At 39.0% G+C, this 16,624-nt stretch overlaps 1 protein-coding gene across 1 annotated transcript in view; it reads left to right on the top strand.

Moving 5' to 3' along the window:
* Positions 1-16,624, top strand: part of LOC148880207 (brefeldin A-inhibited guanine nucleotide-exchange protein 2-like) — a 61,534-nt gene that overhangs the window by 31,218 nt on the left and 13,692 nt on the right. The window contains exon 7 of the mRNA XM_088962054.1: positions 15,011-15,507. Within this exon, the coding sequence (XP_088818180.1) occupies positions 15,011-15,507 (497 nt within the window). The remainder of the gene's footprint in view (positions 1-15,010; positions 15,508-16,624) is intronic.

Raw genomic sequence — 16,624 nt, 5'->3', positions numbered from 1 at the left:
GATCCAATGGAGCACCCTGACCATCACACAATCTTTGACCTCTTCCTTGCTTCTTTCCTTCTCTTAGAAAATTCTTGCATTCCTCTCTTCCTAAATAGTCCAAACCAAGGCTGCTCTCACACATCTCCACATTATTCTGCCCCTCTTTTGGGCTAAGTAAACATAGAAGGATCAAATAGCATATTAATCTCTATTGGTATAGTCCACCTGCACCCAAACAGAGTTAAAAACAAATTTCAAATAGCTGCAACAAAGGGACAAGAGATCAATAAGTGATAGCAACTCTCATTATTGGATTTACACAAAACACACTAGTTAGGAGAGAGCCATGAATTGGGTCTTTTCTTCTGTAGCAAATCCAAAGTATTGATCTTCTTGTGAACTACTACCCAACTGAAAACTCTTATTTTGGGTAGGATGAGTCTACACCAAAACTCTTTAAAGGTGAATGAAGGAGAAGCTGAAGAGTTACAAAGAGACTTGAACAAAGAAGCACTGGAAAACAAACCCTTAGGGTGTGTGTGTGGGGCGGGGGGGGGGGCAAATATGCTTAATTGGCTTACCGGGGTCTAGACACATTTTGAAGAATTTGTAGGAGATATAGACAAGCCATTAGTTCATCGCCCCTTAAACCTCTACGGAAACCAAAGTCCCAATTATGACCCATAGGGACTAAGTGAAGAACGATGAATTTTGAAACATACTCATTTTTGTACAAAGAAATCGAGTACGAGGAAGGAAAGAGAATGGCCAAGAGCCAGCCCATGATGATCTTGTTGGGGCAGGTCCAACCAATAAATTAAAAATGTTGTACAAAAGAAAGGGGGTTGAATTCAGAGGTCCAAGACATGATCTTGCCAGGGGTTGTCATGGATTTCAGGATTTGACAGGAGGAAGAATGTAGTGAGAATGGGCCGAATGGGCCTTAGTGTTCTTCCTTTCTTTTAAGTAGTATTTAAAAGTTATGTTTCTTAGTTATGGACCTTAGTTATGGGCTTTATGGGCCTTCTTTTATTTTCTTTAATTATTTCTTTAGTGCTGGCTGCCCCTCATTCAAGTAATTGTACTCAGACTTAGAATTATTAATAAAAGTGATGAAAGGGGGCTAGAGAGAGGTTCAAATTCTTCTTTTCTCTCTTCCCTTCTTTTCTTCTTCCACAACCTACTGTTGAAACTTCTTTTTTCTTCTTTCTCTTTATCTCTTTTCTTCTTTTCTTGCATTATCTGAATCACTGTAGGTGTAATTTTCAACTTGGTATTAGAGTGGGTTCTCACTTTTGACTTTTTTTCTCCTTCCTTTGCCCATAGATAGTGTGTATGGAGAATTAATCGGTTGATTAATCAGCTACTTATGCAGCCCAGTTAGAAAGGCTTTTGGATAGTTTCGTGGAGGTTTTTCATCCTTGATTGAAGCCCTGGGCAAGTTCTTGGAGATTTTTCCCAAAAACCCTAGGTAATCAGAGAAACCTTGTTATAGGTCGTAGAGACAGTTTGAACCAGGCACTTGTGGATCAGAGGTAAGCCTTTTGATTTCTGTTAGGGGTGGTTTTGGTTGGATTGAATTCTGTAACCTCTGGAAGGGGCAGCTGAAGTTTTTCTCTTTTTCCCCATCCTGCAGAACCTTGTGAAACCCTAATTTTAGGGGGTTGAAAGGTTCTTTGCTTAGAATAGTAAATCTAGCCTAGTAAAGTCCTAATTTGATTTTCGTTTACATCCGTTTACTCAATGAAGCAAACTGGAGGAGAGACCAAATATTCCATAAATTTATGGGGGGTCAGTAGAGAATCTTTTTGGGGCTGTGACTACTGTGAAGCTAGATGGGACCAATTATTTAGCTTGGCCTCAATCTATTAAGATACATTTTTGCAGTAGAGGAAAATGGGGTTATATTACCGGGAGCAAGAAGAAATTGGAGGATGAAAACTACGCAGTAGTGGATTGGTTAGTGAATTCTATGCAACCACACATTAGTCAGCATTACCCATGGATGGAGACTGCAAAAGAAGTGCTAGATAGTATCACAGAGACCTATTCCCATGATGTGAATAATCTTAGATAGGGGGAGAAGCCCTTAGCAATCTACTTCTCTGTGCTGAAATCTCTTTGGCAAGAGATTGATCTGATGGGGACTGTTGTTTGGGGTTGCACAAAGGATGAAGAAATATATAGGAGGTTGATGGAGAGAAATCAGGTCTTTGAGTTCCTCATCGGACTTAACTCAGAGTATGATATTGTGAGGTAGAATGTTTTAGCGAAGGATGAGGTGACTTTGTCTTAGGCATATGCTTTGGTGAGCAGTGAGGAGAGTAGAAGACAATTTTAGTCTGTTCAGCCGCAGGTTTATCACTATGCTAATGCTGGGATGAAGCTGAAGGTTAACACTAGGAAGAAAGATGCTATTTGTTAATACTAACACACTAAGTACACATGTTGGAAGCTACATCTAAAGCTCGTTCCTGCCAGATTCAAGAAAGAAAATGGTGGAAAAGGGTTGAAATTGGAAAAGGTGGAAATGCAAATGTAACCACCTCTTTGCAAGGTGAACAAGGATAGGGTGGAGAGAAGTCAGTAGGAGAACAACTTGCAGCCACCAGGGCTGAATATGAGAAGTATGGCCGAATCACCAGTCACTTGGAGTCCACTGCTACAACTCCTTTAGAAATTGTTCCTTCCTCTACATATTCTCAGTCAGGTAGTTGTGCCACTACACATCATGCTTCTGTCTCAAGTACTCATAAAACCCCTTGGATAATTGATTCTGGTGTTTCTGACCATATGACCAATGTTTCACAGTTATTCACCTCTTACCGACTTCTTTCTGGCCGGGACAAGATCTCCCTTGCTAATGGCTCTCTAGCCCCTATAACGGGAAAGGGAGACATTAAGACCTCTAATGCCCTGACCTTATCATCTGTTCTTCATGCACCTAAACTTAATACCAATTTTCTTTCAGTTAATAATTTGACTAAATCCCTAAATTGCAATGTGACTTTTTTTCCTTCATATTGTGTTTTTCAGGACATGGGATCTTAGAAGGTGATTGGGAGTGGCCATGAGGTGAATGGGATCTATCTGTTAGACATGCCTGAGCAGAGCCAAGTATAACCTAAGAGAACTACATTTGTTTTAGAGTCCACTAGTTGTATTATGTTATGTAATAGTCGTTTGGTTCATTTGTCATTCTCTTCATTTAGCCGGTTGTTTCTAGATTTATTTAAAGGAATTAGTCTATCGAGTCTTCATTGTGAGTCTTGTGAGTTCTCAAAGCATCGTAGGAGCACTTATCCTTCAAGTAATAAAAGATCAACTATTCCGTTTAACATTGTTCACTCTGATGTGTGGTGGTCTTACCATTTACCATGTATGGGTGGGTATAAATATTTCATCTTGTTTATTGATGATTTTTCACAATATACTTGAATTTACCTTATGCATTCTCGGGCTGAAATGCCTAAACTTGTGCAATAGTTCCATGAACACATACTCGCTCAGTTTAATACCTGCGTCAAAAGATTTTGGTCAGACAATGCTAAAGAATATTTTGAGGACCTTACATCCTATCTTGAGAAGTTTGGGGTTATTCATCAGAGTTCTTGTGCTCGCACTCCACAACAAAATGGAGTAGCGGAGAGGAAAAAGAGACACATTGTGGAAGTTGCAAGGAACATTTTCTTTTGCTACCCATGTTCCTGTGAAGTTTTGGGGTGATGCAATTTTAACAACTACCTACCTTATTAACCACATGCCTTCTCAAGTCTTGGGGTTAAAATCTCCTTTTGGAGTCCTCTTTCTTGATGTTGATATTTTCTCTATTCCTTTGAGGGTCTTTGGTTGCACTTGTTATGTCCACATTCCCAGTTCCAAAACACACAAGTTTGACCCCAAGGCTTAGAAGTGTATCTTCCTTGGTTATGCTTCTACACAGAAAGGGTATTGTTGTTTTGATCCCATTAATGGCACCCGATTTGTTACCATGGATGTCACCTTTGTAGAGTCAGTTCCTTTTTATAGCCATCCTTCTGAGGGGGAGAGACCTCTCGAGTTGTTTTCTTCATCCCTTCCTTTGTCAACTCTAGTTGAGTCTTGTGTTGAGCCTTCCATAGTTACCCCCATTCATGTGGAGGAATCCTCTCCTTTGAGGTCTTCGACTCTTGCTCCTTCTGACCTCCCCCTCCTCCTGCTAGTCCTTCAATTGTTTCTATTCATCCTATTCTCTAGAGGTGGTACTAGCGACAAAGGCTAAGGCAAACACAGGTTGATCCCACACCTCAAGTTGAGGAAAGGTAAGAGGAAATGTATAGCTCATTACACCTTTCCTACAACTTGTTTTCCCCATCCTACTATTCCTTTCTAGCCTCTATTTTCTTTCAATCCATCCCAAAGTTTGTTTCAGAAGCCTTGGCCACACTAGATTGGAGGGATGCTATGAGTACTGAAATACAAGCCCTTTATAAAAACAATACTTGTGATATTGTTGACTTGCCAACTGGGAAGGAACCTGTTGGGTGCAAGTGGGTTTTCACTATCAAGTATCGTGCAGATGGGTCAATTGAGTGGTATAAGGCTCGACTTGTTGCTAAGGGATATACCCAGGTATATGGGATAGATTACACTAAGACCTTTTCTCCAATTGCTAAGATGGCTTTGGTGAGAGTTCTTTTATCCTTATGGTGATCTCATTGAAGAGGTATATATGTCCCTTCCTCTTGGTATATATGGCAAGGAAATGCAGGGTAGGGTGTGTAGATTGAAAAAATCAGTTTATGTTCTGAAACAATCTCCACGTGCTTGGTTTGATAGGCTTAGGGCTGCTCTTGTTCTGTTTGACTACACTCTGACTCAATCAGATCATACCCTCTTTGTAGTATAGAGAAAATGGTTGACCAGCTTGTGATCCCACCACCTGCTTATATGTTCTTTCTTGTCTACAGTACTGTTAGATTTTTTCTGTTGTTTCTAGTGACAGGGGCATTCCTGTCATTGTACCACTTAATGTTGAAGACTTAATTTAAATGACATTTGGGGCGGCAGACCAAGAGTGCCAAACCCTCATGTTCTCTTCTTTTCTCTCTTCCTCTTCTCTTTTCTTCTCTCCTTTTTTTTTCTTCATTTCTGGCTTATTTCTCCTTACTAGACAGGTCTGAACCTTCCTGGTTTCAGACAACTTGGTATCAGAGCAGGCCTAAACCTGGCTTAGGCTTTTATGTAGGTGTTGACTAGCCGACTGCATGAGTGTTCAAGGGCTGGAAGCTTCAGCTTGCGTCGCTTGGTTCTTGGAGGTCATTGGAGATCGAAGAAGGTGCCCAAGATTCAAATCTCTTGGAGAGCTGTCCGGTGACCAGGAGGAATTGGAGAAAACAGGTTGGTTTCTGATTTAGAGCTTAAATCAGAGATTGAGAGTGGTGCCCAGTAATTTCTGGGTTGTTTTTATTTTTCTGGACTGTTAAACTGTCCAAAAATTCTTTGAAAATAGTACAGCTATTCGGCTGTTCTTTTAGACTGCTGCAGCCCAGAAATTTCTGGGTTGTTTTCATACTTTTTGGACTGTCAAGTGGCTGAAATATCTCTGGAATCAGTACTGCTGGTTGTTGTTCCTCCTGGACTGTTCTTGGGTACCTGAATGGACTGTTCTCTGGGTTGTATTACTTTTTGACAGTGTGGTCTCATTTACTGCCCACCTTGTGTTTGTAAAAAGGCCTCTGCACCTGTACGTACTGTTCTCTGCTTTGAGTACTGTTTGGTCAGTACCTGGAACTTCTGCTTAGAAAAGGGTTTTGGACAGTGCTGTACTGTTTCAGTGATTATTTTTGGTCCGCTTCAGCATGGAAATGGTTGGAAATGAGAACAAAACAAATGGAGATGGACTTGTTGGAGCTGTAAACTCTACTGATAACAGTTCATTTTAGATTACTACAGTCAAATTTGATGGAACAAACTATTTGGAATGGGCCCAATCAGCTGTGATGGCCATTGGAGGGAGGGGAAAACTGGGGTATGTGATGGGAGACACAAAGAAACCAGCACAGGAGGACTCTTCCCTTGCCAAATGGGTTCAAGAAAACTATTTGATTATGACTTGGTTATGCAACTCCATGCAGCCCCATATCAGTAGAAACTATCTTTGGGCAAAGACAGCTAAGGAGATTTGGGACAATATGAAGGAAACCTATTCTCAGCCCCTTAATGGTGCTAGTGCCTATGAACTGAAAATGAAGGTGAATAATCTTAAATAGGGGGAGAAACCTGCGACAATATATTTCTCCACCTTGAAATCATTGTGGTATGAAATTGATCACCTCGAGACTATTGAGTGGGAGAGCCAAAAGGATGCTGCTACATATAGGAAATTGGCTGGGAAAAATAGAGTGTGAATTCCTGGCTGGGCTGAACTTTGACTATGACATTGTAAGACACCATCTTCTCACTAGAGAGTGACTCTTTATCTCAAGCCTACTCTTTGGTACATAGTGAGGAGAGTAGAAGTAAAGTTATGTTGCAGATCCCATCTGTGGAATCAGCTTTAGCAGCTATAAAACCAAAGACTGGAGGTGATAAGGAGAGGGAGATAAAGAAGGATGGAAAGGGGGATGTGTTTTGTGACTACTGTAAGAAGCCAAAACATACTAAGGACACTTGTTGGAAGCTTCATCCTTGGCTAATTCCAAAAAGACTTAGGAATAAGAAGGGAAATGCTAATGCAGCTATAACCACAGGAGCTTCATCTACAGTTGTGACCACAGGAGCTCCTTCCACTCCCTACACTAGATCTAGTTGTCTTGATGCATTGGCTGCTGTTAAGGCTGCTTTATTTCAGCTAGAGAGTGAAGTTGGTGGCTCTAGACAGTCTCATTTTACTTCCACCTCTGCTTTTGCTCAATCAGGTACAAGGGCCTCTGCCTATCATGCCTCTACCCCAGGTAACACTAGCAATTTTTGGATTATTGATTCAGGTGCATCTGATCATATGACCAGTTTATCTTCATTATTTCACACATATTCCTTGTCTTTTGGAAGAGACAAAGTGTCTATTGCTGATGGCTCTCTTGTCCCTATTTCAGGCAAGGGAGACATCAATGTCTTTGATGCTATTTCCTTATCCTCAGTTCTGCATGTTCCTAAACTAAGAACTAATATGTTTTTTGTCAGTAGTATCACCAAACACCAGAAATGTTTAGTAACCTTTTTCCCCGATTATTGTGTTTTCCAAGATCTGGCTACCAAGAAGGTGATTGGGACTGGCTGCGAGACGAATGGGATCTACTTGCTTGAACATCCACCTGGGAAGAGGAAAGAAGATGGGAAGTCTTTTGTATCACAGTTTGTGAGTAAGATTATGCTTTGGCATAATTGATTGGGTCATCTCTCTTTTGGGTCTTTAAGGAGTCCTTTTCCTAATTTGTTTGAGTCGATCCAAGTGTCCAGTCTGAAGTGTGAGTGTTGTGAATTGGCAAAGCATTGTAGATCAACTCATATTCCTGCTATGGTTGGGTACAAAACTTTCTATTGTTTGTTGATGACCACTCTCGTTTTTCATGGGTTTACCTCATGTGCTCTTGAGATGAGGTTCCCACTTTGACCCGCATTTTTTATCAAATGATCCTGACTCATTTTGGGGTTAAAATAAAGATCTCAGATTTGATAACGCCAAAGAATATTTTGCAAAACCCCTATCCTCTTATCTCCTTGAACATGGAGTGATTCATCAGAGAACTTGTCCTCATACACCTCAGCAGAATGGTGTAGCTGAGAGGAAAAACAGACACATCCTTGAAGTTGCAAGAAGCATCATGCTGAATACTAATGTTCCTATTCGTTTCTAGGGGGACACCATTCTTATTACTGTTGTTTATCTCATTAACATGATTCCTTCATGGGTCTTGGACATGAAAGCTCCTTTTAACTTGTTATATCCTGAAAAGGAGTAGTTTTCTGTTCTTCCAAAAACCTTTGGTTGCACTTGTTTTGTCCAAATCCTTGGGCCTACCTGTTCAAAATTTGATCCCAAGGCTGCCAAATGTATTTTCCTAGGGTACACACAAAATTAAAAGGGTCTTGTTGCTATGATACTGTCTAGAGAACTAGATTTGTATCCATGGATGTCACCTTTGAAGATGTCCCTTATTACCCTAGGGTTTCACCTTAGGGGGAGAGTGGTGAGCAGGGCGTGTTTGCTCGAGATGTTCCTTTGCCCATTCTTGCAAACGGAGGGGAGTGTATTGAAGGGAGTTGTCAAAAGTATAAAGAATTGAGGGTGTTTCACAGAAGATGGTGGCGACAAGTTGGTTCTAGTAATGATCAGTCCATGTCAATTCCTATTTCTTCTGCAGCACCAGATTCAGGTATTGCTTCCTCCTTACCTCCTCCTACTACTGATAGCATACCCACCCCTACTACTGATGACATACCCTCTTCCACTACTGCACTTCTTGCCATGCTTGGATGATCTTGACCTTTCAATTGCAGTACGTAAGGGGAAACGTCAGTGTACCTCATCCTCTACCCATTGTATCTCTCATTTCTTTTCTTATGATCACATTTCACCATCATTTAAGTCATTTTTAGTCTCCATTGCTGCCATTCCCATTCCTAGAACAGTTCAAGAAGCCCTTGTTGTCCCTGAGTGGAAGGAAGCAATGAAGGCTGAGATGGATGCCCTTGTAAAGAATGATACTTGGGAACTGGTTGATCAACCAAGAGAGAAGAAGCCTATTGGGTGTAGGTGGATATTCACAGTGAAGTATAATGCTGATGGTATAGTTGAAAGGTATAAAGCTAGACTGGTGGCTAAGGGATACACTCAAACTTATGGTATTGATTACTTGGAGACCTTCGCACCAGTTGCAAAAATGAATACCATCAGGGTTTTATTGTCTCTTGGTGTTAACTTCTCTTGGCCTTTGTTTTAGATGGATGGTGACTTGCAGGAGGAGGTGTATATGAAGTTACCTCCTGGTTTATATGGTGCAGACACTGGTAAGAAAGTTTGCAAGTTGAAGAAAGCTTTGTATGGTCTAAAACAATCTCCAAGGGTATGGTTTGATAGATTCAGGCTTGCTTTGGAAAGATTTGGCTATGTTCAATCCAAATTTGACCACACTTTATTCTTTAAGAAGAAAGAATCTACTTTAACTTTCCTAGCTGTGTATGTGGATGGCATTGTGGTGATAGAAAGTGATAATGATGAGATAACTCTCTTAAGTAGCTGTTGAATCAAGAATTTGAAGTAAAGGACCTGGGTGAGTTGAGGTATTTCCTTGGGATAGAAGTGGCGAGGTCCAAGCATGGCATTTTTGTTTCCCAGAGGAAGTGTGTTCTTGATCTCTTGGAAGAAACAGGAAAATTAGGAGCTAAGCCTGCTGATACTCCCATTGAGCAAAATCATAAGATTAATGTAGAGGATGGTGAGCCTCTAGAAGATAAAGGTATGTATCAACGGCTTGTAGGAAGACTTCTCTACCTATGTCTAACTCGCCCCGACATTTTGTATGTTGCAAGTGTTGTTAGTCAATACATGCACTCTTCCAGGACCTCACACCTCCTTGCTGTTGAGAGAATTTTAGCCTACTTGAAGAGGTGTCCAGGCCGAGGTATACTTTTTAAAAATAGTGGCCATATGAAGATTGAAGTACACATTGATGCAGATTGGGCAGGCTGTATTGATGATAGGAGATCTACTTCTAGGTATTGTGCCTTTGTTGGAGGAAATTTAGTTTCATGGAGGAGAAAAAAGCAAATTGTTGTTGCTCGGTCCAGTGTTGAAGCTGAATACAGGTCTATGACTAATGGTGTTGCTGAAATATTATGGCTGAAGTCTCTCCTTACAGAATTGGGAATTGAGTTTGAAAGACCCTTGGTGCTGTATTGTGATAATCAAGTGGCCATCAACATTGCTCACAACCCAATACAGCATGATAGAACCAAACACATTGAAGTTGACAGGCATTTCGTCCGAGAAAGTTGCCTCTCAAGAAGTGTGCCTTCCGTATGTTGCCACTAATATGTAGCTTGCCGATGTCTTCACCAAGGCAGTCAACAAAATCAAACTTGAGGCAGATTTAAGCAAGCTGGGAATGATCAATATATTTTTCCAATTTGAGGGGGAGTGTAGAGAAAATGGTTGACCAGCTTGTGGTCCCACCACCTGCTCATATGTTCTTTCTTGTCTACAGTACTATTAGGTTTTTTTCTGTTGTTTCTAGTGACAAGGACGTTCCTATCATTGTACCACTTAACGTTGAAGACTTAATTTAAATGACATTTGGGGCGGCAGACCAAGAGTGTCGAACCTTTACATTCTCTTTTTTTCTCTCTTCCTCTTCTCTTCTCTCTTTTTTCTTCTCTCCTTTTTTTTCTTCGTTTTTTGTTTATTTCTCCTTACTAGATAGGTCTGAACCTTCTTGGTTTCTGACAACAAAGAGAAAAGGCACTCTGGTGACATTTCTTATAGTTTATGTAGATGATATTGTGGTTACTAGTAGTGGTACAGAAGAAGTTAGTACTCTTAAGAAGTTTATCAATTCTGAATTTGAAATTAAAGATTTAGGGGAATTGCGGTATTTTTTGGGCATTGAGGTTGCTAGTTCCAAGGAAGGTATCTTTATTTCTCAATGGAAGTATGTGCTAGACCTTCTAACTGAGATTGGAAAACTTGGTGCTAAACCTGCCTCTACCCCTATTGATGTGAATCATAAACTCTCAACTAATGATAGAGAACTTTTAGCTAGTAGGGGAGTGTTTCGGAGATTATTGGGGAAACTTCTTTATCTATGTATGACTCGTCTAGACATTTCATATGCTGTGAGTGACATCAGCTAGTTCATGCATGCTCCCAGAGACACACATATAGCTGCTGCAGAAAGGGTATTATTCTACCTTAAGGGAACCCTCAATAAGGGTATATTATTTGCTAAACATGGACACATGAAGGTAGAAGTATATATAGATGTTGATTGGGCAGGAAATGTGGATGACAGAAGATCCACATCAGGATATTGTGCTATGGTAGCTATCTATCAAAAAAAAAAAAAAAACAAAAACAAAGATATTGTGCTATGGTAGTTGGAAATATTGTTTCTTGGAGAAGCAAAAAATAATCATTGGTTACTTTAATGAGATGGGTGTTTCATGTGACGAGCCATTGATATTGTGTTGTGATAACCAAGTTGCTATTAACATTGCTCACAACATAGTTCAACATGATAGAACTAAGCACATTGAGGTAGACAAACACTTTATATGGGAGAGAGTGGCTTCAGGAGAGGTGTGCCTACCTTTCATTGCATTAGAAGAGCAACTAGCAGATTTTCTAACTAAGGGAGTTCCAAAGGCAAAGCTTCAACATTATGTAAGCAAGCTGGGCATGATTGATATCCATGCTCAGCTTAAGGGGGAGTGTAGTGAAAATGGGCCGAATAGGCCTTAGTGTTCTTTATTTATTTAAAAGTTGTGTTTCTTAGTTATCGACCTTATAAGCCTTCTTTTATTTTCTTTAGTGCTGGCTGCCCCATTAAGGGCATCCAAGTAATTGTACTCAAACTTAGAATTATTAATAAAAGTGATGAAAGGGGGCTAGAGAGAGAGGTTCTAATTCTTCTTTTCTCTCTTCCCTTCTTTTCTTCTTCCACAACCTATTGCTGAAACTTCTTTCTTCTTCTTTCTCTTTCTCTCTTTTCTTCTTTTCTTGCATTATCTGAATTACTGTAGGTGTAATTTTCAACTAAGAGCCTTTTGGTGTCTCTTCTCAGGGAGAGTCGGAAAAAACTGGAGGTTTAGAGGAAAAGGAGAGGAAAGCCTAGGTGGTTGATGTTGAGTTGGTGCCAGAAGGGGAGGAGGTGAAGCAAGGAAGTGTGGATTTAACAAAGATTGCTGATAGGGAGGTAGAGTTTGGCAAGTCTTTGGGTCTATTATTCTGAGGAGAGGCTTTCACTAGAAGAGCTTTTGAGGAGTACGAGAAGAGAAGGGAGAGATTTGTAAGAAATCCATAATAGGGGAATAGGGAGAAATTTGGAATGATGAAGGGGGGTAGAAAGAATTCTTTGATAGGGAGGACTGTGTTTGGTTCCTAGGAGAAGTTTCTGGGGGTTGGTCTTAGGTGTTCAAAAGAAGGGTTTGTCGCTTTGTTTGCTTGGTTGCTTTTTCTTTTCCTTAAGTTGTCTGGTTGGAGTTTGTTTGTTTGTTTGTTTTTATTCGAGTCTTACTACTCAAGAGATCCTGAGGTCATCCTTAACTGAATGGAGTTTTTTCTATGGAGACATGAAGACTTGAGACAGTATTCAATGATTTTTCAAGTATGACCCTTTGCTTCATTGGGTTCTGAGATTTGCCAATTTAAATGCTAACAGCCTTGCAAGTGGTGTTAAATGATGTATTCTGCCTTTCAGTTTCTCTTTACTGGAATAATGGCTTTCTCTTGTAATGTTTTGTTTTGTTTTGTTTGTCATGTATAGTTGCACTGGTGCTTCTTTAGTGTCCTTTTTGGCCTTTGGTTTGCTTTTTAAACTTCAGTTCTTTATATTTTTCTCCTTAGTAATAAATTTTCCATTATCAATCAAGAGGAAAAAACCTAGTACTCAATGGGTAACATCAATATGACTTGAGGTGCTGTTTGGTAAATTTGTAATTCTGATATCTAAAGGAAAAAAAGTTCTGAAAACAACTCTAAAGGCTTCAACTGTCAAAAACAACTCTGCTTTCTTTGAGTTCTGAATGTGAAGTTGTTTAATATTCTAAATGCTGGAATCTCTGAAAAATGTCTATTTTACAGTTTTGTCCCTTCAATTTATAACATAAATTATATTATAATTATTTTTTATACAATTATAAGCATGTTTTATGTTATGTTATCTTTTTGCATATATAAAATATTGTAGAATTAAAAATTATATTATGTAATGCATATGTGTGTGTGTGTGTGTGGAGAAGATTCAAAGAGACTTTTAACGGGAAGGTTTGAGTAAAGATGAAAAATTTCATCTTGTTAGATGGGACAAGGTTTGTGGACTGAAGAGCAGTGGAAGGTTGGGGATTAGGAGGGTAAGAACTTTTAACAGTGTTATCAGGTACATGGTTTTGGAGGTTTAGTTTAGAGGGAGGAGTCATTGTGGAGAGAATAGTGAAAGTGGGTAAATGTGGGATTGATAGGTTTGATGGGAATCAAAGGAGGTTTCTTCTTATGGGGTGAGTATTTGGAAACTGGAAAGGTATAATGACTTTTAATCAAGAATCAAAAACCTAACAAGTTTTGTAGTAGGGGATGGAGCTAGAATAAGGTTTTGGGAGGTGAGTGGTGTGAAGTTGGGAGGCTTTCTGATCTCTGCCTGAGGTTATATGGGCTTACTGAACATGATATACAGATAAACCAATGCTATGAGATGAGGGGGATCAGTTGATTCAGTGTCCTAAGTTTGGGAGGCCTTTTTTGGATTGGGAAGTAGAAGAGTCAAGAGTGTATTATGTTGCTGACTAGATAAGAGAAAATGAAGATTTCAAGCTTCTCAAGGGATGAGTTGTGGTGGAAGCAATGCAAGAATCAAAGGTTTATGGTAAATCTTTTTATGCAGCCTTGATTAGAGATCAGATGGAGTCATCTCCTATCAAAGGTGTTTAGGGTAACTCTGTTCCCCCAAGGGTGGTGGAGGCCTCTGCATGGCTGGTTGCAATTTGGCAAGTGTGTGCTACATGTGTCTCGAGCAAGAGGGATCAGTTTGCTACCTGTTTATCTCTTGCAAAACTTGTGATTTTATTTGACATTTTTTTTTTCTCTTTTTGAAGTAAGGTGCTTTCAGCCAAGTTGTCCAGCAGAAATCTTCTGTTGGCTGAAGATTAGTGGTAGTAAGAAAGCCAGAGTTGTTTGGAGCTGCATCCCTTTTGTGGTAATGTTGGGGTATTTGGAAGGAGAGGAACAATAGGTTGCAAGGTTTGGAAGATGGAGAGAGTAGTGGTGGATATTGGCAAGTTGATTATTGACTGAGTGCTTCCAGATTTCACACAAATTGCTAGATTAGGGTTTGGAGAGAGATTTTGGGTGCTAGTTGCAAAATTGTGGTCATGTTTGTATTTGTGAATAATTTTGTTCTTTAGGTGTTGCCTTAAATCCTTCAAGTGGATGTGATCAGTTTCCTTTACTTTATACTAAATGATCACTAACATCTGAAAAACAAAATTTTCGGAGTTCAGAGGTTGGTTCTTCACCATCAAATACTGTAATAGGTGATTAAATGACATACATGTACTTCCTATATTATTTTTGAAAATGGTGAAGAGCCAAAAGTGTACATGAGAGGACATACAAGCGGGAGAAAAACAAAGAAAGACAGCCAATCCAAAAGACCAAAACACTAGTTGGGCAGAGTTTTGTTCTTCCTATATTATTATAAAGAGAAGTGGTTAATCATAAATGAAAAATCAAAGACGAGGGTCCTTGGAGGTTTTGACAGATGATCAAAGAAGCCATTCCTTTGGCATCGAATCTGAACTGCTCATTAAGATAGATTCCTTGATCAGCTAACTCAATAGCTGATATTTTGGCTAAATCTGGAGTGAATGGAAAACAGTTTTTTATGGGTAATACCGGGGTCTGGTACTGATGCATATCTGACTTTAGTGCATAAATTTTTTGGTTTATCAGCTTCATGCTGTTTGTAGAGTTTCTTTGTATCTTTCTGGGTGCATTGATTTTCTGAATTAATACAACTATTCATTATCGATCAACAGGAAAAAAGATTTGTTCTTATGGAAGGGAAACATGGATAAAATCATAAAATGACAAAAACTATACTCATCTGTTAATGCAACATATTGTTAGCTATATGGTAAGACTAAAACACTTAATCCAGATGATCCAGAATATGAGGAACTTTTTTATGGCAATCTCATCTGTTTCCCAAATATGAATATATGATGCAGTGACAGTATTAAGATGCCTTGACTGTTTTACAAATGGTCATTTGCTCATATATACCTATATCCATCTTATCATTTTGCAATGCTGCAATTCATTTTTTTTTCACAGGCAATAGTTACCATAGCGGATGAAGATGGCAATTATTTACAAGAAGCTTGGGAGCATATTTTAACATGCGTTTCACGGTTTGAACATTTGCATCTCTTAGGAGAGGGAGCTCCTCCTGATGCAACCTTCTTTGCAATATCTCAGAATGATTTAGAAAAATCAAAGCAATCCAAGTCAACCATCCTTCCTGTACTAAAAAAGAAGGGACTTGGCCGTATTCAAGCAGCTGCACGAAGGGGTTCTTATGATAGTGCTGGTGTTGGTGGCCATGCTTCTGGGGTGGTTACACCTCAACAGATGAATAATTTAGTGTCCAACTTGAACATGTTGGAACAAGTTGGAAGCTCTGATATGAATCGCATATTCACAAGAAGTCAAAGATTGAACAGTGAAGCAATAGTTGATTTCGTTAAGGCCCTATGCAAGGTTTCTATAGAAGAGTTACGATCTACATCTGATCCACGGGTTTTCAGTCTTACAAAGATTGTTGAGATTGCGTAAGAATTACTTACATATCATCTTGTTACCTGTCTTGGAAATACCTTGTCTCTATTTTGGAAAGAAAACAAAACTTATTTAAAGGCCATTACCCAATGTTGGTTCCAACTATCTGGGGTCTTGGGAGGGGTGGACTAGATATGGACCTAACTTTTGGCATTTTTTGGCACCAAGTAGCTGTTCCAAGTCTCAAACCTTGATTCTCACACTTGTCATCTGAATATTTTACTGGTGTACAAAGCAATGGTCCCTAAAAACAAAACTTAATTTATCCAAGAAAAATAGGCGGTACGTAAATCAAGTCTACTCAATACATGGGGACAAGAGCCAACAGAGGTTCCGGTTGGCTTGTCAGTGAAGTCTCTCACTGGTTTTAGTGTAGACATGGGATCAAATCCTGCCTTAACCAAGGTTGGAGGGTTTTGAGGAGGGCTACCTCTGTTTTCTAGCAATAGAAAAAAAAATCAATTTCAGAAAAATAAAAGACCAAATAGAACCTGTATACCCATCTCTAGCCAAATTATCCACCAAGGAGAGAGCAATTTAAATGAGATGTTTATCTTCAAAGCTAGAGCTTTTACATCTCTTAGATAATATAAAGGAAAAGAAAAAGGATGGATCCCCACCATGGTTCAAAATTTTGGTTTTGTTAGGCATTTTTCTCAGGTGCAAATGGGGAAATTTTACAAAATTTTCTCAGTAATCTGGAAAATCTAAGGGAATTCGAAAATATTAAAAAATAGAGAAAACATGGAATTTATTTATGAAATTTCAAGAAATATTGAAAGATGTATAGTTACAACCCAACTACATACAAGAAACTATAAAAGATTAAAGATCTTATATTGTATCTAAGGGTGCATCCGACTTAATATCATGAAAGGGGAGTATTCCTAAAAACCAAATATAATTCTTATATCTTGATTCCTTTCCATTGAGGTTCTTTAAAATCATTCATATCTTGAATTATGCAGCTATAATATTACCTAAATTTATGAATTAATATTATGATTATTATATGGTTATTACAAAGAGTTGTTCTTAAATGAATTATATAACTAAAATATGCTTATCAAAAATTACGTAACTAAATTTTTTAAGAGCTTTATGTTCTGA

The sequence above is a fragment of the Nelumbo lutea genome, chromosome 1, assembly GCF_056320005.1.
Source record: "Nelumbo lutea isolate HS-2025 chromosome 1, American lotus-T2T, whole genome shotgun sequence".
NCBI classification, from domain to species: Eukaryota; Viridiplantae; Streptophyta; class Magnoliopsida; order Proteales; family Nelumbonaceae; genus Nelumbo; species Nelumbo lutea.
This window is presented reverse-complemented; position numbering and strand designations above follow the sequence as displayed.